The 25584-nt window shown below is 38.5% G+C and overlaps 1 protein-coding gene across 2 annotated transcripts in view; it reads left to right on the top strand.

Annotated features, from left to right (window-relative positions):
- Positions 1–25584, top strand: part of LOC308404561 (ADP-ribosylation factor-like protein 15) — a 103708-nt gene that overhangs the window by 35424 nt on the left and 42700 nt on the right. For both annotated transcript variants that reach the window (XM_080894663.1, XM_080894664.1), the window contains exons 2-4: positions 5708–5852; positions 7253–7312; positions 21933–22141. In XM_080894663.1, coding sequence (XP_080750789.1) covers positions 5708–5852; positions 7253–7312; positions 21933–22141 — 414 coding nt within the window. The remainder of the gene's footprint in view (positions 1–5707; positions 5853–7252; positions 7313–21932; positions 22142–25584) is intronic.

The raw sequence follows: 25584 nt of genomic DNA, 5'->3' as shown, positions 1-25584 counted from the left end.
TCTCACTGCCAAATCCACATGGCATTTGTTTTTACTTGTAATTAAGGTATAAGAAAACAGTCGTTCGTGCTTGTGCCCATAGGCATAATACTGGTAGCATCTTGTCTGCACCAGTGGAAGAAAATCCACTGCTATGAGAGGTATGTGTGGTTAGAAAAATGCCAGTAACACTTAAGCATGCCCAATTAATGGTCAGAAATATATGCTATGTTACGAAGCAAAATAAAGGGTGGAGCATGGTTTGGTGTGTGGTGGTGCAGACCTGGGCCTGAAGCAATCTGTGATTTTGGAGTAACAACAGTCTGCAGTAACCTAGCATGGGAAGAGTCCATTGAGTAGCCTTGTGTGTCTAGCACGTCTATCTCGCCCCTTAACGAGAATGGCATGCAGTGCGCCCCACACCCCCCCTACCCTCACTGTACTGAACCACACTGTGTCCCACTGTTCACCCCCCATCCAGCTTCAAAGTGGCAAATAACAACAACTGAAGGGGGGAGAAGATGAATGAGGATGAATGAATGCAGCCATCCACCCACCACCACTCCCATTTTGCCTGCACACCCTCTCCACCTCCCTGCTTCGCCCTACACTACCTTCATACCTCACAGCCTGCCTCTCCTCTCCACTGCAGGCCTGTGTTATGACTGTAGTTGGTGTGTTATTACACACATAGCTGTTAGCACTGCTCCTCCATGGGGACACCCATATAAAGGACTGTCATTTCCAAAGGTCAGGAGTGAGCCCTGCACACAAGTGTTGTCCCGACACTTAGTCTGGAGGAAAGAAAAAAGAAAAAAAAACTGCTTGCCCGTACTCTTTGTCTGTCTGTCTGCAGTGGGCATGACTACTGAGGCCAGTGTCTTGGGTGTCCTTTCTGTTTGTTTTTTTTTCCCTCCTCCTCTCTTCTATCCTGTCCCTTCTGTTGTACCGGAAGTCAGTATGTGCAGCTTATGTGTTTGCAGCCAAGGGGGAGGCTGCAGTTACTTCTTGGTATGTCTGTGTGTTCTGGAATACCAAAGGCTAAATGTGATACAGCAGTTTTTAAGCGGGCATTATTATACTCATTAGCACCATGACTGTGATGAGTGCAAATAGTTCCGACTTACTCACTGATGAGTAATCTACCTTTCAACATGGTGTTTTACATGCTTAATGGGCAGGACAGGGGCTAAAAAGGGCACTTATGCATCAGCTTGACAGATTTTCTTCATGTATAATTTGCTGCTTTTTCAGACACTTTTTTTTTTTTTTTTTTTTTTTTGCAAAATGTATAATGTGGTGAGGGCAGTTGACTCAGTCATCTGGCACTTACTCCCTATAAATCAATCTTATTTCTTATTTTATCACCTTATTTCCAAAGGTTTACAGAATTTTCGTTCTTTTGTCTCCCCAAACTGTTTTTATTTTATTTTATTTTTTTTCCAAAAACACTAAACACTGGATAAACATTTACAGTTACTCAGTTGCTGAAGTTGAAGTTTCATCTCTTACTGTATTTCTGCAGAATAATATTGTATCTGAACTTTTCTGGAAAAACATTTGTCAGTTTTAGTTAAGTTTGGGTAATGTTAGCCAACCATCCTGATAAAAAATATTAAGACTTAAAGATCGTAAGGATCCAGAAAGATTGGTAACCATTACTGGGTAGTATTTATTAGAGGTGGGAATCACCATACATCCCACAATACGATATTATCACAATACTTAACGCACGATACGATATTATTGCAATTTTTAAAAAAATATTTTGCGATATTCAGATTCTGTACATAAAGGTAAACTTTATCAATATTCATTTTATCTAATATCAAAGTCTCGCACTCAGTCTTTCTCTCATTTCAGTCAGTTTTATTGTTGACAAACTGAACGGTTTGTATTACAGTCTAGTCCAACTTAACTGAATGCAACCATCTGGTACAATTATAGCTATTCTGAACTATGCAATTGATGAAAACTATGCAGCCCATTCAGCAACTGAAGAATTTGAAAGTAAATTAAAACAAAATATAATTTTACATTAAATAAAAAAGTTTTAAACTTAATTAAAATAAAACATGTCTTAAATTAAAATAAGTAAACTGTCATGTTTATTACTGCCCAAAAAAAAGTTAAACACATTTGGACAGTGAAGGAATGTCAGGATTCTTGCTCAGAAAAAGGAGCTGATCAACATGCTCTGAAGTCAGAGTTTTGTTACAAAAACTTTTTTTGTAACAAAATATCGATTTCTGCTGTCCCTGTATCGATACATTATTAGCAAACAAAATATCACGATACTACACAGTATCGATTTTTTTCCCCCCCACCCCTAGTATTTATGTAGCTGTCATGAGTATTTCTGTAGCAGAATTAGTTGACGCTGCACACCTGTTGAGATGTTTTAGCAATATGCAGAAACCGTACTTGTTATGTTACCGTTTCCAAAGATCCGGTTGAACAGAATAGGTATGAAATCAGCGTTTCCAAGCTGGCATATTTGATTTCTATGTTCTCTGTGTCTCCTTTGACAACACAAAAGTTAAATTTAATAACTTCAACAAGATCAAAGCTTGTCCATACAAACTGAAAGCTTGTTGGGAGCCTCAATTTGGAACATGCTGTCGTGCCACTGCCTATTTTCCGGTCCTGTGGTGTCTCGACAGTAGCAAGAGAGTACGAGAGTGAAACGTGAACTAGTCTTCTGTGGGTATAGCGGCTTCCCTCTATCCCACATTTATTACCTCTAAAAATACAAAGTCATTTTCTAAAAAGAGCCTGGCTCTTTTTCCATCCAACCACGTCAGGTGAATTTACACCATGATAGTTTATGTGTCACTGACAAAAATGTTTTCATTTATTAGTTGTTTTTCCTTTTTTTTCCTTTTTTTTTCTTTTAAGTCTATCTGAATCCTTTAGTCAGTGGGACCCTTTGCCTTGATCTTTTTCAGTCCCTAAATCCATGTATATATCATGTGTTAACCATATGCAAATGAACAAACTTGAGGTCAGGAGGGTCTGTGGAGACATTGTTGGAGTTCTCGCTATACCATGTGGTGTGGCTTTGAGCATTATGTGAAGTAAAACATTGGGAGGAAAAAGAACTGCAGCAGTTTTCATACATCATTGTCCTTTTAAACTCTTGATATGGGAACCCCCCCATTATTTAGATGAGGCTAAATGCTAATAAGCTCAGTGTCTACTTGAGCTATGCTCTGCTGTCAGGAGGCCTAATTGTGTCACCCATTAAAAGTCTTGGCATCTTTTTAAAATTGGAGGCCTGGGGAGCGTGGTGTTTCTTTTTCCATTTTTTCCTGTCATGCATCTTTCTCTTGAGGAGAAAATGCAGCCTGGCTACATCTTCTGTGATATGATTCTCATTTACATAAAGCCTAGCTAATCAACTTTCACAACAACAGTGAGGTAATGTCTAGGCAGGTCTTTCAGGAAAGCACAACTAGAACATGTCCAATTCTATAAGAGGCAACTAATCAATAGAGTCTATATAAAATGCTTGTCATTCCCAGAGTCTTTTGGCAGGATTGACAAGTGGCCTCATAGGTTTTATTTTTCATGAGTTTCCGTAGATGTTTTCCTATATCAAAGTACAGGTTACTGTATGGGTCAAATACAACTAAAAACTCAATTTCAGCTGTGTGTATAAATAGCTTGGAGATTTATGGAAATACTCATCATTGGACAATCTCTGTGATTGTGCTCTTGGTCTCAGTGACACATTGAGTATGTGGTTGACGGGGAGGGGCATGTCTCGAAGTAGGCAAAGGCCTACCGATATATTTATTTTTCTCCTGTGAGCCTTTTGAGCAAGCTCTCCTCGTCAATCTTGACCTGTCAAAGAGGGCCAGAGGTGGGAGCTGCCATCTCTCTCTCACAGGGGCCACTGTGTACATGGGGACCCCAGGGTCAGGGCCTGGATGCTCCTTTAGTAACTGTTGTGAAATCACAACTCTCTGGTGGGAGTAGTCCTCTCATTCTGCTCCCGCAATGGGGCAGCACCCTGATTCAATGCCTTTTTAAAAACAATGTTTACTCCTGGTTTAGCAATTATTTCATAGGGCTCGGAACACTCAAGTTATTCAACTCAATATCTATTTGTACCTGGTTGAGTTCTTCCATCTTCACTTACCTCAACCCTTCTTTTTAAACATCAGCTGTCAGTCCTCTTGGCTGACAGCTGGGGTAGTTTTCACCTTGTACAGAAACCTGTACATGTGGCTTCAGAGAAGAGAAGAAAATAACCCAATCAAACCAAGTTTGTACATGTGCTCTTCCATCTGACACGCGTGTGTTTCTGATCTTACAGTTTTTCTGGAAAAGGAGAATGTTTCCTGTTTGAGCAGACTGGTGGGTTCACCAAGGAGTCGGGGGGGCTCGGGTTGCTCAGCCGACGTCTGGTTCTGCTGAAGCAGATTCCCCACATCTCCATCAAACGGCAGTCCTGTTTTGGCATGACTCTGAAAACTGACCCCGGTAGTCATTGATGTCTTGGGCTCTGTAGATGAACTGAGGCTGAAGCACTTTGTTTTGTTCTCCTCCAATTTAAAAGTGGCAATGGATGCATCTTGTAAAATTGCTCTTTTATTGGATGTTCATTTGATTCTTTTAACTTGAGATAAAAAGTATTTTACAACGACTTAAAGCCGGAGTATACAAACATACAGACCTACTTGAAAACTGATGATGAATATTTGTTTATCCTCTCATTAGTTTAACTGCTTCTGCCCACCGAGGTATTCTTTTTCTGATGGCACACCTGGACAGCGTGCACACAGATGTGCAGCAGTTCATGTAGACTTGCGCATGTTTTTACTTCTTGTTAAAGTCTCTGAGCGCAGCAACAGTGTGTTGAGGAGGGTCGTCCTTTGACATGAGCAGTAGGAAATCTTGTGTTGATGTTCTTGTACTTGAAATGTGATATCGTAGATGGGTAGGAGACTGTGTGTGTGTGCGTGCGTGCGTGCGTGCGTGCGTGCGTGCGTGCGTGCGTGCGTGCGTGCGTGTGCGTGCGTGTGTCTGTCCTGCCATGTCCAGACTGGTTCCTGTCTTGCTAATAAAAGAGATCTCTTTTTAGTTTTGGATACTGATCTCCCCACACAAGTTTAAAGTTCTCATTCACGGTTCACACTGCATTTGCCCCTTAATGTCTCACAGCAGGCCCTCAGTCCCAGGCCGTGATTCATGGAGTGACAGGTCTGCCTCTGGCTGCCATAAGGGCCCAATCAGACAAGGTTTACATGCAGACAAAAACGTGTTGGACCAGCACTTGGATGCATGCATCTAACCCCCTGATTGAATATAGTTTGTCAATGACATTTTCTCTATGTGGCATGATTAAATTAGATCGTTCGTACATGTAGAAATCATGGTAGTATCATTCTTTGTCATGGTGCATTCTTTTTTTTTTATTAAGCTTTCTGCTCAATCATTTGTATACTTTTTGCTCCTTGTACATCAGCTGCACGTGTATCCTATACTCAGCCTGTTTTTTCACGAGGTGTGAATTTTGTTTTGCCGTATGAAGACAGAAATGCCTGTGAGAGTTGTCATGCAGAGTTATGGAGGCAAGAATTTATCCTAAGAATTGTTTTGATTGCAAATGCAGAATTATAGCGGTCCTCCCTCCAATTCCCTATCCCCCCCCCCCCCCCCCCCCCCCCCCCGCGTAGAATTGTCTTCCAATGCATTCATTGCTTTGTATGCTTTGTTTTAGTGTTTTCGGGCACTGTGCTGTAAAGGACCCCCACCGCCGAGACCAGAGTATGATGTGGTGTGCATTGGCCTGACAGGTGCTGGAAAGACCAGCTTGCTCTCACGCCTCTGTAGTGAGAGCACCGATGGCATAGTTCCTACAACAGGTATGTGGTTATAAGACATGGATCAGTGGAAAAGAAGGCATAAAAAATTAGGTACAACAGCAGAGGGTGCATGCTTATCTCCCTTCGCTCACATGTGTTCTTGCAATCTTTCTCCTTTTTAGTCCTTTGTGATTCGAATCTGAAGGACATCATGTTCTTGAAACAGATAGATAGTACTATCCAGGTATTAGTTTTCCAATAGAGGAAGGACTTTTTCCAGTCCCAGTGTTTGTGCCAGAATAGATGTCAGGATGTCACCTGCCAATACTTGTTTTTTTTTCTTCTTCAATCAAGTGGCAGGCTGGTGTTATGTCCAGAATAGAAGGAGTTTTCAGGGTTTGCACATCATTCTTGTGGTAGTCAGCACTCTGCTTTCCATATATGCAATCCCTCAAGAACCCTGACATTCCTGTCTCCTTCGCAGGCTTTGACAGCAGCAGTGTTGAGCTGTTGCAGAAGTCCCACTTTAGATTTACTCTTTTTCCAGGAGAAGCTAAATATAACGTAATTCCCAAATGTGCTGCCTGTAACAGTTAGTTTGCATTTTTCTGTGTCAGGGGGTGTGTTAGGTGAGTGAATAGCTCTCTGCGCCTGCTGATGAGTAAGCCTTAATAGATAAATTAGAAAATTAGTGTTCATCTCTGAAAGCAGATTTAGCTGTCAGCACTGTCCATCTGCCAAATGTACAGAGGGAAGAACAGGAAGGCCAATAAAGGGGGAACTCTCCTGCTAATATTCTTACTTCCTGCTTTATAATTGTGCACTGTTGTAATGTACATAGTGATTAATTTAGATGCTTGTAAAATCATAATCTGCTTTCAAATCTCTCCTCCTATTTGTAAATGTTGTCAGGAAATGAATTCCCACCAAGACAAGTTAGCATAATTTGAGCAACATTAAATTTGCCCTTTAGTGGGTTTCTCCACTATTTCCCGTACGCAGCCGCATAAACAAACCACATAATACACAATAGTACTTAGTTGTATCCTCCGCTAACCCCAACATAGAACAAAACACTTTTCTGTTTAGCTCTTCTTGTTTTTCTGTTTTTCTAAAACTGGACCACACAAAGTGTTTTTCTTTCATGTTTATAACACAAATATGTTGTCAGTCCTGTGTGTGTTCACCAGCTGGTTTGGAAAAGGTACACCAAATATCCCGGGGAAACCTAATGATAAAATTGATTTCTTTTTCTTTCCTTTTTTTTCTTTCTTTCTTTAAAGAAAAAAAAATCCACTTTCTCACTATTGAAAAGTAAATGGAGCCAGCATTCCTAAAAGCTGACTCTCATCACTCCTAGCATGTGCTGGACACACACACACTGACACGGAGGGAAGTACAATTTTTTTTTTTTTTAGGTGATTGCAATGATGGATTTTCATTGTTTTCTTTCCTCTCAGGTTTCAGCATCAAAGCAGTACCGTTTCCAAATGCCATCTTGAATGTAAAAGAACTTGGAGGTAAGAAGTAAATGCAGGAATTCAAGTTTGTAACGTCTGTATTAGATGAAACGGAGTGACCCAGCAATGAAATGCTGTGGGCCATCGTAGACATTAACAGGTTAACTGGCCCCTGTAACAGTAACTGCATCATGTGATTATTGGGATTTTCTGTTTTCTTTGTATTACTGTAGGGTCTTTACCTTACAATATAAAGTAGGCAACGGTTATTGTGCCATAATGAATGTTTTCTTTTTTGAAATCCGTACTTTATGATCTGTTTACCCACCAAACTATGACCAGCTTCTTTTTCCAATGACATCATTGGAATATTTTGTTCCTCGATTACAAAACACTCATATGTTGCACAGGTATACAAAAGTCCATATGTGACCTGTTAGATATATACTTTAATGGTTTGTCTGTCTTTAATCTGTATTCACCCCATCTCTTCAATTGAAATTTACACAAGCGGGCACAAACATCAAGAATGGGGAAAAATGTTTCTTTTTGTGTCCTGTAGCATGACATCTTTCAGACACAGGCGTGTGTGTGTATAGACGTCAGATGTGTTAGTGTGTTTGTTTTTTGGTGTGTTTTAAATTTCCAATGCTGAACAACGTGCACCGTATTATTCCTGGAAATGTACAACCCTCGAGGAAGCTATTAAGTTGAGATGAGGAAACCTGAGGTGGAGGATGGGATAAATAAACAGAGCTAATGCAATCGAAGTCCTTAAAGAGAGCCTTGAGAAATAAAAGGAATAGATTGTTTTGTAATTTCAGTTTCCTGTGCATGACAGGTGCAGTGCATATTTTCAAGGATCACCCAACTTAGGCGTCTGAAAAGATGAAGCACACACACTCTCACAAATGCAAAAAGAGGCACTGGGGGGGGGGGACCACCAACGAGGGAGCTACCAAATTTGGACAGAACGCATTAGGGGTTTTGTTTTTTGTTTTTTCCCCCCCCAAAAGAGGTTTTTCTGGATTGGGTCAAAGCCAGTCTGGTGGTAACAGTGGTAACATGATTGTGGTTGGAAAAACACTGGTCCCACGGATGACACACTTGATTTAGAGACGTTAGTATAGGCTGCCACCACAGAAAAGCGTGATGAAATCTGTTCTCTCTTTCTCTTAGCCCTCCTACCTGAACACTTACTCCTCTGCTCCTTTCCTTGTAAATACACAGAGCACAGGCAGTTGAGTGATTTATGTTGCCATCCGATATGGATGTATTGGAGACGGTGAAAACAAGCACGTTTTGATGCCTCTACTAACTACCTTTTCTTTTCTTTTTTTCTTTCTTCTTCTTCTTCTTTTTTTTTTTTCTTTTTTTTTTGAGGATATTGGATATTGTGTGTGAGAAAAGGTGTTGATTTGCAGCCATTATGTTTTCCCTGCACAGGCATCCACCTTTTCTTCCAGTTGTATATGACGCAAATATATAATTGGAAGAGTTTGTGTTCTTGCATAATTTTCCACTGGTCAGTTTTCATGCAGAGACCCTCAGAGTGTCTTCTGATTATGGCAGGCTTGTTCTGCAGTTTGAAACTTACTCAACACTTCCCACTTCTGTCAGTATTCTTTTATTCCTCCCCTTTCCCTATGGCTTTAAAACAAGCAAACATGCCTGCTTTAGTTTTATGTTATTTTGCACTGCATCAATGATGCAGAAAAATGATACAAGATGTGACGCACAGACATCAGTGTTCCTGACCCCGAAACCCTTGTTTTACACAATGCCTCTGTGGCTTGTTCTCTTTACTCAGCCCTGACTAAGGCAAGAGAAGACGCTCTTGTTGAGAAGTGTCAGGATGTGAAGCACTTCCCGTGTATTTCCTTCCCATGCCACCGGAAAGCCTATTGAAGATCAGTGAGGTACTGACGCTTAACAGTCAGAAAGGTAAAGCTAGTTTTGCGTATTTAGGTGACGTATGTGCCCTAGGTCAGATGACCTGTTTGTCAGTATTTGTTTGTTTGAGTAGAGCACACAAACCATTTAAAAGACACAAAGTCACATAAAACTTCCTCACAAAAGCTCAAGCATTCAAGCATTTTATTTTTTTATGTGCTGTTCTTCATTTCCTTGGTTTTGTAAGTCTCATTATTGCTCAACCTTTTACATCTGGGAGACAAAGGTAGTTTCAGCTGAACTGGAAGCGGGCATATGGGAGTATGTTAAGGTCAACATTTCTGGCACACAGCAAAATCTTTCATAAGTTGAACTCGTGAACATATGAGGAGAATACAAACTTGACATTATCAGAAATTGTCCTTTGTCACGTGTATCAAGCAGCAGGAGATGTTTTGCATCAGTTTTGTTTTTCTTTATTTCTATAGTGCCAAATCACAACAACGTTCACCTCGTGGTCCTTTTATATTGAAAGGTAAAGACCCTACAATTACACAAAAAACCCCAACAATCAGGTTAAAGATATTCCATGCAGCTGATTCTGACATTTGCACGCACAATCACCTTCATTGGGTAATTTCTAGGAAAATTTCTAGATCTGGCATAAATTCGAGCATGGTACAGCAAAAGGAAACCAACCAGCAACAAGTCAGTTTATGAAAGCTTTTCCTACATAGATATTCAACAATTAACTATAAGTGTTACTGCAAGATAAAAGCGCTTATGAACCAAATAACTCCGACCATGTAAAGTTAGAGTGCAGTTTCACTGAGTGCTGAGGTGCATTGTGTGAAAAAGTCACCAAGACTCTGCTGAGACCCAGTAACTGCTGAGTTAAAACCTTCTCTGCCATTCACATCAGCACAAAAGCTGTGTACTGGGAACTTCATGACATGGGTTTCTATCGCCAAACAGGTCCTCTAGGAGCATATGTATAGGTGACCCTGTAATTTTGATCATATGGTGTTGTACTTGGAGTTTGCTATAAAAATATAAAAGGACTGGAATGGTTGTGCATTGGTCATGCACAACTAGATCCACCTACATGGTGGATCTGTGTATTGTCACCAGGGGATAGTATCAAAATATGCAGAAAACAAATGAGCTACGCTTATTTGTTTGGGCTGTTGTTTGTGCTTTAGCTTAGCCTCCACTACAGAGAAGGCAGAGGTCATAATGTACGTGTGTTGTTTTGCGTGGTGAACTCTGCTCTTGCGTTCCACCTATGCAAGCTATCTGTGCCTTCAGGCAGCACAGTGTTGTCTTTATTTTTTCTTTGTTTATGGAGTACTGCACATAAGCATGTTGTTATATTGAGCTATACTAAGCCAGTAAATCCGTACTTAAAGCATAATTAGCTTGTATTTTACTTGACACCCGAATAAACTTTTTTTTCCCAAGGCTTCGGTGCTTCTGCATATTGGCGAACTTAACTATAGCATTAAACTATAGCATGTGAACTGCATGTGACCTACAGTTCAGTGCTGTGTCTGAACTCTTTCTACACGTAGCATGGGGCTCTGGAGCCGATCTATCCTGGCAATGTGCTGCTCACGCTGTAGATTCTGTGTAGATGCCGCATAAGTCTGGTTATGCATTTTTAAATCGCCGTGCTTTGAGTGCACTGGACCAGATTATCATATCTACAAAATGTCCTATAGACTAAAGACACAAATCAACCTTTGGGAAGGCATGCCCTGATGGATGTTACCAGGCGGGGCGATATGTTTGTCTGAGTCATGCATTTGTTACTGACTTATTTTAATTTGTTCTCCTTTTCATCCTTAACTCTGATTTTTGTCTTTTCCTTCTGCCTACCATACCTTCTGATCTTTAAAGTTGTGTCTGTGTTGTGCTGTTAGATGTTTTCAAGAAAAAAAGACCAAAGAACTCCCCAAAACAATGCCTCACTTTGTTTTACTCCTGTCAAGCTTCCCTTATTGATTTAGACACATTGTCTGGCCTTGATAAAACACCCTGCTCGTATCAGACAAGGCTTGTCTGTCGTGCCAGTCAGTGTATTTAGCTTGTAAATAACTTCGTAATTTCCACTTCTCTGCAGGATTGACAAAACTTTGCTGAGAGAAGAGTATGACAGGATGAAAGGACAAAATAAACACATCCAAGCCTGATTTAACTCTAACCTGGAGAAGATGAATCTGAATAATTTGGATTCCACCTCCGAACAAGTTATTTGTAAATTAAGATAAATGTGCATGGAAAAAGAGCAAAAGTGTGATCTCACTGCAGAGTCTGTCTGCTCTCAGAGGCGACAAAATCCAAATAATCTTCTGCTCTGTCTTAGCTTTTTATTTAAATAGTGACACAGTCAATCAGTGTCATCAGTATGCCATGCTGTATTACCCTCTCAGGACTAATTAGAAATTATAATCAGGCGTTAAATAAATAAATACCCAGAGAGAACTGTGCCTTTTTAATTCTAGGATGGAAGCATGAAGAGATTGATACTGTTCATTTATTCAGTGGACAACAACACTGCAGCAAAACTGCATCATTTTTTTGTACTTATCTTCAGTCTGACACACATTAGCTACTGTGCCAGGTATGAGGATTAGGTGGGAAGGGCACCTCCAGTGTGTGTGTGTGTGTGTGTGTGTGTGTGTGTGTGTGTGTGTGTGTGTGTGTGTGTGTGTGTGTGTGTGTGTGTGTGTCTACATGTGTGGACAGTGATGTGACGTCAAGTCTAGACGGGCCATTTCACAGTGTGCATTCATGTCACGCAGGGACAGCTGATGAAGTGACCCTAATAGTCACAACACACTGCTGTTGTTCTGTAGCGATGTGGCTGGAGTTAAGAATTTAGACATTTGATTTGAACAACAGCGGTGCATCTTTGTACATGCAGAGGTGTTGTTAATACGGGCTGTAGACTATTTGAAACAAGGCTTTACATTACTTTGTTATTTTTCATTACTATACATACGCTATTGGTGATAGTTAATGAATATTGATTTGGTGTATGATGTTTAAGTTTGACCTTTTTATTTCTAGATTAGCATGTGTGTCTGTGTGATCATGTTAATGACTGTATACAGGTGCTGCATGCATCATTATTATCATATAGTTGAAAAAGAAATCTGAAAAAAGGCCTTAATTCTTAAAGTTCCTCTTTCCAAGGTAAAACATAGTGCAACCATAACATCTTAGTAAGTAATAATAATGGTTGTTTATTTAAAAAATACTACAAAAGTAGTTTATTTAAATAGCATTTGGAGCCTTGCCCAATTTTTTTTATGAGTAGGATTTATCGGCTTAATCATTAGAGGTGGGAATCACCATACAACTCACAATACAATATTATCATAATACTTAACGCACGATACGATATTATTGCAATTTTTAAAAATATTTTGCGATATTCAAATTCTGTACATAAAGGTAAACTTTATCAATATTCATTTTATCTAATATCAAAGGCTCACACTCAATCTTTCTCTCATTTCAGTCAGTTTTATAAACTGAACGGTTTGTATTACAGTCTAGTCCAACTTAACTGAATGCAACCATCTGGTACAATTATAGCTATTCTGAACTATGCAATTGATGAAAACTATGCAGCCCATTCAGCAACTGAAGAATTTGAAAGTAAATTAAAACAAAATATAATTTTACATTACATAAAAAAGTTTTAAACTTGTTCCAGTCCACGAAAAAATTGTTTGTAACAAAATATCGATTTCTGCTGTCCCTGTATCGATACATTATTAGCAAACAAAATATCACGATACTACACAGTATCGATTTCCCCCCCACCCCTATTAATCATGTGTATGAATAAAGTACAGTTACTCATTCAATTTTTGCCATTTGCCAATGCACATTTGGTGCACATAGGTGAAGATTTAGTAGTTAATTAAAATTACACAGTTTCTGTTTATGCCTTTAATCGGTAAGATGAGGAAAACGATCACTGCAAATAAGTAGAATTTAGAAGCACTTGTAAGTGTTTTCTCATTTTAGAAGCAAGTTTGCGTTCATTTATCCCTCTAAATTCAAATCAAATTCAAATTTTATTTGTCACGTACACAGTCATACACGGTACGATATGCAGTGAAATGCTTAGACAACTGCTTGTGACCTAAAGGGAAATAAAAAGGAAAAGGCTATGAATAAGATAGGAAATACATATGAAAAATTAAAAACGGTAAATTTAACTAGGAAGGAATAAAATATAAATTAAGGTTAAAAATGAAATAACTGTACAACACAAATTAGAATGAAGGGTAAATTTAACTGGGAAAGAGTAAGATAAAATATATAAATTAAAGTTGAAAATAACTGTACAACAAAATACACAGTATAGAACTATATAAGAATGTATGCAGAAATATAAATAAATAAATAAATAAATAAATAAATAAATAAATATATACACAATAACAGCAGCTGTACAAGTATTAACTGGAAATGAAGAATATAGTGTCCAGTGTTGTGCAATCCACATTATGTCTTGTGCAGTGCAAATATGCTTAAAGTGATTTAAGTGATGAAGTGAAAACAATGTCCAGAATGTCCAGTGTGTGTGTAAGAACTATATGTGTGGGTCAGTGCTGTGTGGTGGTGTGATTGAGAGACCGTATCGCCTGCGGGAAGAAGCTCCTCCTCAGTCTCTCTGTGTTGGTCTTCAGGGAGCGGAATCGCTTTCCTGACCTCAACAGAGAGAACAGTCTGTTGTTGGGATGGCTGAGGTCCTTCACGATCTTCCTGGCCTTGGCCTAGTGTCAGTAGCCCCAAATAATTTAATGTTGCACTCAGTAGCACCCACTTGGAAAAGCTGTGGAATAAACAAAAGTGATTTGCATTGTTCAAAATATTTTGTAGACACATTTCTGCTAAGGACAGACACACTTCAGTTTCAAGTGAATGTCAGGCTACAGCAGTGGGATAGATATGAATCACTGTTAACTTCCTTCACAAACAATAAAGGATTCAGCATATCATATTAGTAAAATTATATTCATGTCATAACATTATATACATACTTTGTGTGTGGGGGGGGGGGAAATCCAACCACAGTGAAGTAATTTGCATTGCATTTAAAGCGGATGATGGAAGCCACAGACTGTTCTGGTTTTGGAGTTCTGAAGTCTGGAGTGTAACCGATCTGCATTTGAAGCCTTATTCAAGCATATTACCTTCCTTCATGTTCATTGTGGTTAAATGGTGGATCAGAAAGAACTCATTCGCATCCTCAGGGTGCTCTGGGAATGCCAACTTTTGATGTTGAAATTTCTGAAATATTGAACATTTTCAGTATTTCAGAACCCGTAGATCAGAAACAAGCAAGATCATCTAAATATTTTTGTTCATATTAGTGCAGGAAACTGTTTGTGTAAGAGAGGTGGGTAGTGTCATATAAACATCAGTGGCTTGGTGATTGATTATTACACTTTGAACCACTCACATTACTTTTCCATAACCGTAAACAGCTGTGTCAGTTACAGTGGCGCATGATGAAAATGGCTCAGCCATCGAAGACCAGGGTTACACACCCAAAAAGGAAAAGTTCTGCCAAAATATTACATATAATAACACCAGTCAAATGATTGCTTATAGTAACATCTGCCAAATTATTGCATACAGTAACACAGTCATTTAGGATATTTTGTGAAGCTGCATTTCTATAAACAATTACTGTTAATTGTGTGCATAAATGAAAGGGATTAATGTGTAGGCTGACAGATGTACTGACAGTGGAAGTGTTTTTTACTCCTCACTCCAGTTCCAGCCAGGTCATTCCTTAGTGAAGTAAGAAAACTTTATTACAACAGCTTTGCTCAACAGTCCCAGAAGGCTCGCTCGTCACTCTGTTGTAGCAATTTTCCTCAGTCTCTGGCACTAGCATAACTTCAAAGAGGATTGCTTTCCGGGATTTATTTTTCAAAAGTTTAAGACCTAATACTGAGTTTTTGTTTAAGGTGAAAGCTGCCAGAAAACTTAAACCAAGAAGCAAAACTATTTAATAAGTTATTGCTAAACCTGACAGTAAATCTGAGACCAAAACAAAAAGATCAAGCCCTCACAGTAGTCTTAGTTATACCAAAGGAAGTATAGGGTGGTAGGGTTTCAACTGTTGAAATGTATTGTTGAAATATAGAGCACGGCATGCTGTTTGAATTTGTGAAAGAATTCATAAACACAGGCTATTGAATGCAACAGAAAGAGTCTGAATTCAAGCTGCTTTTAATTTTTGCTGCGTATTGACTGCTTGACGTTTTTCTGGCATTTGCATCCAAGTTTTGTTCATTAATTAAAAGTCAAACACAAAATCAGAACATGCTGTTACATGTTTGTACAAATGGCAAATGTCTGCTTTTCCCACTTTCTCCTCTAACGGGGATCGTAACTCAGACAGAATCTTAATTTTGCCGTGTTTTCACCTTCAGATGGTGTCCGTAAAGTGTAACCACTGAATGCTTCAAAATAAACTGAAAAAGTGCACTACTTTCTGTCACATTGAGACTAGGGTTTTACAATATTTTGTAACGCAAGGAAAGTTAATTGTTTAAGGAAGATGGAGATTACTACGGAAGGAACAAATGTGTATTTTTACCCTCCACTAATCTACAGATTCTTTTTCTTTCTTGATGATGAACTAACTTTAATTCTATGGTCTTTGAAATATTAAAACTAGTCAAAATGCCCTTTTTAGAATATCTTCAAACCCAAACTGGCAACTTAAAATAGCCTTGTTTTTCACCACAAGCAGAACATTAAGTATCACTAGTGAAAAGTTAGAGAAAAATTTGCAGAAATATGACAGAAAATGGTTTGATTAAAAAAAAAGTTATTTATTTATAGATGATTAACTAATTAACTAAGCAGCAGACCTTTTCAGGTGGAAAAGTTCTGACATTTCAATAAATTCAAAAGCCTAGACCTATATCAACGTTCATTGTCAATAACTTTGAGAAAGAATGTGAAAATGTTTTATGCGTGTGGAGAGTTGGCTGCATTAGTAATGCATGATAACTTCATAAGTGTTTCACATAAGTGTCCTGTTGCAGTTGGCTGTGCATGTGCAATGAATCATCAAATGCATGCAAAACACAGCAAGTGTTCATACAATATAAGTAAGATTCAGATTCAAGGTCTTTGGGGCATGAATTTAAGATTCATGGGTCCCAGACCTCAAACCATGCATACTTTCATATGTTTTATTATTTTATGCAGTACATGGAATGTGTTAGTACTTTCCTTCCTTTTTGCTTTAGCCTCACATGCTGCAAAAATGTGCACTCGCCAAACAAAAAAAATATAACGAGTCAGATGTGTTATCCAGCCATTTAATTTCTGAGAAGTGACTCTGATGTCAGACTCATAATAAAGCTGTTTCACTAGTGTAATTTATTTTATTTATTTGTTGTTGGGTTTTTTTTTAGAAATTCTGAAATCTGAATGCTTGAGGTGTTTAGGGAACATCTGTAATTTTAGCTGCACTCCCCACTACTACCAGAAAATTCCCAACATGTGTGAAATTGCAGCCAAATTTGGGCAGACTAAAAATAAATGAAGCGGTCTCCCCAGCAACTCAATTCCTGTCTGTCAAAGCAAGTGACTAATACAAGGTCAGTTTCCATTTCATTATTTAGAAATGAATGTCTTGGCTAGCATTTGTTTTTGTCCCCGGGCCCACTTCAGGTGTTTTGCATTTATTACACACAACTACATGCACGCCATTCACTAAATGCATCCTTATGACTATTCTCTTTTAAAAACCTAAATGTTATGTGCTTGTTTCTGTCTGTTATGCTTTCATAACAACCAATTGGCTTCATATGAGGTGTTCAGGGAACACTGGTAACTTGGAGTGTCTGCCAGGTGATTAGCATTTATGATTTGTAAATTATACAACAGAAAATTGCAGACATTACACTTTCCCCTGTGCATTGCATATCTATTTGCATGAACATTGGTCACACACGATGTTTGGGCACAACAGCTTGGATCATTAGCAAATGTAATTCTATTGCTATCAGCAAGTGTGCAATCAGCTCTTCCTGAAAGGGAACATTTGAATGAATAAGAGCTGAACCAAAAGATAAGTGTGAGGGCAAGTAGAAAGGATGTTGAACATTCATAGAAATGCAAATTGTAACTTAAATTAGAAGTAAATGGGAGGCATTCAAGGGAACACAAATAAAATTGAAAAAGGAAAAAGTGATAGTATTCAGCTGTGAATTCTTCTTCTGTAGCACCCAACAAAGCATACCATAAGATTTGACAGCGCTATGTGAGATTCTTTCAACTAGCTGATTAAAAGGACTCGGTTCAGATGTATTGTTTATCCATGTAATTTGTCATGTTCAGGCAGGGAATCTGTCATATTGGAGGCAGGCATTTTAATGTTACTTTTGTCAGGTTTTACACATGGAATAAGTGAGGCAACAAGCAGTCCAGTTCATGAGTCAAGACTTGACAAGTTCACTAGGAGCCGTGACTGTTACTGACATGCTATTTTTAACTTCTCGTGATACAATTTCCAGCTTGTTATGTCTGCTTGCAGTCTAAAACTATAAAATGTGTTTTTAAATTATTATTCTACGTTCTTTTTGGTGGATATAAATAAAAGCGATACATGAAAGTTGTCAAAAACAGAGGAAAAACAAGCAAAGAGATGGTCTGGCGCACCGATGGTGCACTTTTAAAAAATTAATCATATGAGTAACTTCCTCCAAGAATCATGACATCATGTTTGCAAATCCTGCTCACAGACCAATAGGTGGCAGAAGCTGCCAACAAGATCCGACGAGACATGACAGACATTCCACCATTTCCAGGCAAAGTTGAGAGAAGCTTCCTAGTCAATCTCTCAAGTGCCACTTTGTCTGATAGCTTTCCACTCTAGTGAGAGGTGTGAGTAGAAAGAGTGGGGGAGGAAGGAAGGAAAGAAGAGAAGGAGAGCATGAGAGAAAGGAGGTAAATGTCACTGAGAGCAATTCGTGATTTTTAAACATTTGCCTGCCTCACAGTTCGTCACTTCTTGGCAATTAACTTACTATGAGCAACTATAACAAAATAACAATTCACAAGATTGCAAAGGAAGGAACCTCACCAGATGGAGAGGGATAATTTTAACCAGAGAAAGTACGTCTTCTACAATCAAGTGAACATACTTGTGTGTATAGTGTACATAGAGACAACAACTTTATTGAGCGTGTAAAACAGACATTTAGTACCTGTTAATAGAAAACATGTGGAAAGGGCAGTAATCATTTGAGTGAATACATTTAAAAGTGTGAAACCAGACAACAGCTATTCTTTTTATAATGTGATATGCAGTAAAGTGTTGGTGGAACTTCAGCTTTTTATAGATTTCATATAAGAAAGAGATTTGTTTAGGAAAAACAACAACCCTTATGTGCACTTTGAATTTGTAAAACTAAACTTTTTGTTTCAAAATTTTGTTGGAAATGTGTACTTTCCTCATACATTCCTCGTGAGGATCAGCAGCTGTTCTCAGTTTGGATTCAATCAGTTAAAATGAATTATTCTTATTTCATAAGACAAGACCCCTAATGCTGAAGGACCAAGAAATGAAAGAATATTGCCAAGATATCACAGTTATTGGTTATTCCTTACTGACTTTAAGAAAAGTGTTGTCAGAGTAAAAAATGATGCACATGGAATGGCATTCATACAGTGCTTTTCTAGTCTTTTGATTCCTAGCCACATGTTACCATACATTCATACAATGCTTTGTTCTGTGCCTTTAGGCACATTATTTGCCTCTCCTCTATGCTCGATTTAGAATCACAGTTTAACCTAAAACGCATGGGTTGTTTTTTGTTTTTTTTTTTGGGTTTTTCTTTGCTGTGAGGCAATAGTGGTAACTACTGCAACACCGTCCCACCCATGGTGAGATTTGCCATAAATAACACCAATTAGACTTGCTGTAATTACAAAGGTACATTCAAGTAGTGTAGATGGGTTTGCAAAAGAGAGGTTCAGAGATTTGACCAGACTTTGTGTTGCAGCTCTTAATACATAACAGGTTGATTCTTGTTTGTGTGGTGGACACTGCTGTTTGAGGTTATTTTTGGCAGGGGTTTGTTCAGTGAAGATTGTAAACCAACCTTTTTCCCTAAAGTAGCCCATCAGAAAAAGTCCCAAGAAAAAAAAAGACAGAAGTTATTAGCTGAAAATGAATATTTAAATCATTATAAGTGATTACATGTCTGAAAAGACACTCCCATAGATACAATCATATAACACCTATACTCAGACTTTCCATTTATACAGTTTGCGTTAAAGATGAAAAAAATTGTATGCTACCCCCTGTTTTTAAAATTCACCAGTTCCTATTGGGAAAAAGTGCAAGTTTGCCTTGAAGAAGTGATGTAGGTAAGATGATCCAAGAATCAGGGAGAACCTGCCACAGTTGTTTGGTGGATTTAGGTGATCTCAATTGCTGCTTCTCTTCTTATAATCTCAGATTGACTCAGTGATGTTGAGAACAGGACTCAGTGGTGGCCATGCCATCTGTTGCAGGACTCGCTTGTCCTTCTTGTTATTGAAGATGATTCTCTAACTGACAAGCATGTTGATGATGATACTTTGTGGCAGTGATTAGGAATTATTTTTCATAGCGGACGTCCAACAGTTGGTGCTGTAATTAAGGACATTAACCATTTATTTAACATGTTCATTTAAAAGTAAGCAAAGATGACAAATGACCTTTAAACTATTTCTAGAGTGGGAAGTTAATTTTCCCAATGGGAAACTGGGGCTGTTGTGCAGGGTTACACCAGTAAGCTGAACTCAGTTCTGCTCAGTGTTAATTTATTAATATTGATTTAATTTTACAAACTACTATCACTGTAGATTTTAGAATTAGTCAATGAAAATGTGAAAAAGACAAAAGTACCAGCATTTTATCGCTGTTTAATGAGTATGTGCAGTTTCTACTAAATTTCAGACTTAACTTTATGCAAAGTGCTGTTGCTGTTTTGTTTGTAGTTAGTTCGTTTTTCTTATTCAGTTATAGAAATCTAGTCTGTTTTGGACTTGAACAAGTGTATTGAATTCACATTGAGTGTCTAGTAAATTGAAGATCTGCCTTCTATTCTGCATCTGAGAGCTCTGGAAGCTTTACCTACCTTCTCACAAAGCTCTCAAAATTGCGTCCTCGGATCCCATTTCTTTTTAGCAATTTACCCAGGCTGAACCCTCTGTCAGCTGTGTGGTAGTCTATGTCACTATGTTCAGTCTCATGATCCTCCAGAAGTGGAACAAACTGTCTGTGATTGTCTTGCACTGATGAAGTTGCACTGATACTACGTCAACAACATTCATTTTAGAACTGACTTTCACAACACCTCCTGAGGTGTAATACATTGCAAAAATCTGAATTTCAGTTCTGGGTTCATCTTAAAAGTTGGAACATTTTTCACTGTCAGATTTGGACAGCCATTGCTTGAAACACCTGCCAGTTTGTCCCATTTTGAGCCCCAGAATATCCAGGTGAACAAATCACTTCCTGTTGTTGTCCCGAATCACTAAGCTGGTCTTGATGGACCAAGCCCCATCCAGGGATGAACCAAGCTTTTTCCTTGTTGCTTTTGCAACTTTGCTAGCAAAGGATCAGATGTCAGTTCCTGTTCTGCATCAATAATTTGTTTGGTTTTGGGTTTTGTTTTTGTTTTTTTGTTTTTTTTCTGTGTTTAGTCTCCTAATGACATTTTAAACTGTAATATTTAATAACAGCAATCCGCCCTCTACCAAGTAAGCACCCAGCTTTAACTCAGACTTCAGTAAATAAATATTTAGAAGTCCAGGTCTTGTGGAAAAACTCTACGTTCTTCATCAATTTTTCTTTAATGTGAGCTGATGTCTTTCAGAGCTAGTATAACTTGCAGCTGTGAAACATCTGGTCCAATGCATTTACAGTGAAGCTGCAGTCACTTGCACACGAATATATGTAAATTAAAAAAAAAAAAATAGCATTGACCTCCAAAATAAAGCAACAAAGCTGTATTGTGATATCCAAAACATAGCAAAATTATTAAGCCATTCACTGATGAGGATTTTATCAAAGTGTTTGGTGGCTGAAATGGGACAAACTGGGTGACGTATACTTATCTATGTTTGCATCCTAGTTTCCTATTGATCTCACATGGGCCGCTCAGGGACAGTCAAAGAGCCGGGAGTGACCTGAGGGCCGTACAATGCTCTGCACTATATGGACAAACGTAATGGGCCACACCTCTCTGTCTGTTTTCAATCCCTTTGCCTCAGGTGTAATAAATCTAGCACCTAACCATGCAGTAGGCCTTTAGAGACATCTGTGGAGGAATGGGTCATTCTAAAGAGGTCAATGAATTTGAGCATGATACTGTAATAGGATACTATGGTTGAAACACTAAGGTTACATTAAAAGCTTTTGTGTGTGTTTATTTTGTTATTAACTAATTATTAATGTCTTTTCTCAAATTTGTTTTTACAACTGCAACCTTTGCTGTGAGTGAAAATTAGAATGGAAGCAGAGGAAGGTGGCGGTCATGTCTGACTCGTGTTGTCAGCATCTCTTTGGTTGTTTTGGTTTTACACCAAACCGATTCCTTAATCCATAATTTATATATTTGAGTGTTATGTATATTTTCTTTTCATTAAAGTTAATTTACAAACACAACAATTACAAGTGTCATACTTTCTAATATAGAGCTCTAACAGTGGCTAAATTTAATAGCATCACATCCGTCCACAGGAGCTGACAACATCAAGAAGTATTGGAGTCGTTACTACCAAGGATCACAGGGTGTAGTCTTCGTACTGGATAGCGCATCATCAGATGAGGACCTGGAGGCGGCACGTAATGAGCTCCACTCGGCTCTGCAACACCCACAGCTCTGCACACTACCTTTCCTGATCCTTGCAAATCATCAGGACAAGCCTGCTGCAAGAACGCCGAACCAGGTAAGTTAGTTTGTTGTCAGTGCTGCTGCTAATGTTTCCATTTGATGTTTCTCTCAAAGTTCAGTTTGTCTTGCAGATGTAAACACTGCCCCTTACACGTCTGGGTTAGTAAAGACATCATTTTGCAGAATTCATTGCACACACTCATATAAATATACACATACACATGGATGACCCTTTTCTTTTTACACTGAAATAACTTGTTGTATACAATAGGCCCATTAGGGCTGTCACACAGTTTACTGTGGACAACATAATGACTTTTGGAATGTTAACATATTGCCAGATATTGAAAATTGTGAAACCTAAGGATGAAATTTCTGTGTTTTTCATAGTAGTGGAGTTCTGGCTTTTGTGTGTCAATGGACTTTGGGTTTTTTGGGGGGGGGTTTCCGAAGGCAGTCTGGTCCCCAGCAAAGGGATAAACTCAGATTATTAAAGACCTCTTTAGATTAGTTTAGTAGTAGAAAATTCCACCAGACCTGTGTCTTTTCCATTTTTTTTTTTTTTTTGTCTCTTTCACATTTTTGTTGCTGAATAACTTGGGTGGGGAGAGAGCAGTTAAGGAGATAAGATAAACTTGCATCTCTATAAATGCATATATACATCACACTCTCAGTTCAGCAGTCAGAAATATCCATCTGTTAATTTAATTTCAAAGCATGCCCAAGTCCAAGCATGAAGGTGTTGGGTATATACAGTATGTTGCTGTGAAATGATCCTATAGCAAGGCATTCTGTGTCACCTATCTCATATAACAAAATTTAGCACAACATAACATAATTAGCAGCATTATATAATTTCCCCCAGGTGTCAGTAAAGTATTCTGATTCTAAAGATCTTAATGTAATCAATCAGAACAACCCGTGTGACACCCTCACCTTGGGACAAAGTTGATGACTGCTTGTGTTTTGGGTATAAAGGACAAAAAGGTCAAAAAATTCAGTTCTAAGAGACTCTAAGAAGTCTCTTAGAGTAGGATGTTATATCTAGCATTTCTTATCCAGTGCTCACTACATACGTTTTAAAATCGTGGACACTCGCTCTCAAAATCACAAACACACACAGAAATATATACACACATACATCATGTTTAGGGTCCTATTTGATGTTTCTAAATGATGACAAAGATGAATAGTTAGAGAGAGCACCATCTGCATTTCCTACCCTGGACCACCAATGTTGCTACTTCAGGGATGTGAAATCCACTGTGGGAAATGAAAAAGGGATAAGCTGTGAGACTGATTCTGTTGTGACATAAAGTAATTGTAACTAAAGCAAAGATGTTACTGCTGGGCTTCAGAAAAATATTGCATTTAGGTGTGCGAGCAGTTAATTTGAGAAGCAAACCATAGTCTTTGGTGCCACAATAATAACTTTTGTGTTGTGCTGCAAGGACCTCTAACTAGGTTTATTAAATATTACTTGCATTCGTATTTAGTGGAGCAACTGGCTTCACTCTTCCAAATATAATCACACTTTGTTCATAGACAATGTTAGAACATGATGACCTGTCTCTAATTAGGTACAATGTTTAAAAGGGATATGAACAAACGTCACAAATACAATCAGTACTCGATATTATGACGCAGGAATCGAACACCAAACGCCAGCGGTTCAATTTTAGCCACACTTGTGAGTCAAAGTGCATGAAACAGGAGTGCAATTTTACAGATCAGCTTGCGGGTGTTGATCGCACTCTGAGCAGCAGAAATGAATAAAAGAATCAGCTGCAGCAACACACAGAGCAAACATTTAGTGTTCTGCAATGGAACGCAGAAAAAAGCTATGCACACATGTCAGGCAACCAATGAAAAGCTTTAGACTCTGTACAGATTTTTTATTTTTTTTGCACTCTGGAGCCCAACACCACCAGAATCAGTTTTAACTTAATGTAACTAATTAGTATGGATTGGATGCACTTGAGCATGAGCCACAATAGTCACGGAAACCCACTCATCTTATTGATCATTTAAATGGCAACTGCTCGCTTTGAGCTCGACAACACTGGTCCCCTTGTTGGCCCTCAAATCATAGCAGATTAATTAATCTGCCTGTGGCCTGCCCATATTCTCTGAGCGGTCTTGGCGTGATGTGTCCTTATCAGTCAGTCATCAGTTTCTGATTTGGCTGAACTGTGTGCAAACACTGATGACACATGAGACTGACTTATGGGGATGGAGGGGTTGGATAAAAGTTGCCTAAAGGCCTTTTTTGCACCCCGTTGGAAGGCCCTGTTTAGTTCATCATGAAAGACTTGCATAAAACTAGTTGTTCAGGATTGATGCAGTTGTTTTGATACTATGTCTACTATCAGCTGAACGTCACTGGGAATTTGAACGTTTTCCATGTTGCTGTTCTATGTGTGTTTGTCATAGTATTTCTGACTTAGTTATGCATGCACTTGAATTGATTACAGATCATAAGAAACTCCAGCTGCAATTTTATTTTAATTTCTATTTACTTTACCTTCTATGCTCTTGTGTATATATACATCGTGTCTAGCACGTATGACAAATTGGTGATTAACATAAAGCACTGGAATCTGCTGTGAGTGATAACATGTATTATTTAATTGAATTATTCTTATGGTTTATTAATATACTTTGACAGAATTTTTCACAATGGTTAATCCAGTTTAGATACCAAAGAAATGCTATTTCATGTCCATATTTGTATTCGTTGTAATCTGTTTGTGTGTTTGTATTTCTATGGTCATTATGAGTGTTACCGTCCCTGTGTGCACATATCTGACTCATGCCTTGTCACTGAAGGAGCTTAATGTTCAGTGACTCATAAATAATCTTTGCATAAGACAAAACAAAATTTTAGACCAACTGTTAAAGAACCCTTTGTTTCTTTGTCTCTGTGTTATATATAGAGCTAAATATCTTTGATACTGTAATGGAAAAGAAAAGTGGAAACAGAACGGCTGAGAGGAAAACTTCTCTATACGTTAACTAAACATTTGTTCAGCGTCCACAGGGGTCTCTTCCTGGAGTTTGTTTCCATTTCTGCCAAGGTTCCCATGATATTGGTTCTAGTTGGAGACATAAGATAAATTATGTGTGTTTATTTATTCAGCATTTTTATGCAAGAGGAAAATAAGTATTGAATCTGAAGGATGAACCATGGTCCAGTTCTGATGCGTATGTGTCTGTCACAGGTGCCTCAGGCAGTGGACAGCCCAGATGTACACAGCAAGATGATGCATGTGTGTTCTGACAACTTCCTGTCATAGCCAACACTGAGATTTTCCGAAAATTGGGCTGTCTCACCTCTTATGTCCAATGAAGTCACATGGGCCAGCTGTTGTGCCCCGTGCCAGTCAGTGAGCCTTTGGCGCCCATGACGCCACGCATATTCAGTTTAAAGGGGTAGTGTGTCTAGATATTAATGTGTATAATTAGGATGATTAAAAAAACACACACCAGCCACTTTAT

The sequence above is a fragment of the Rhamphochromis sp. 'chilingali' genome (genome assembly GCF_963969265.1).
Source record: "Rhamphochromis sp. 'chilingali' genome assembly, chromosome: 10".
Classification (NCBI taxonomy): Eukaryota; Metazoa; Chordata; class Actinopteri; order Cichliformes; family Cichlidae; genus Rhamphochromis; species Rhamphochromis sp. 'chilingali'.
The sequence above is the reverse complement of the archived record's forward strand: the minus strand, read 5'-3'. Positions and strand labels throughout refer to the sequence as shown.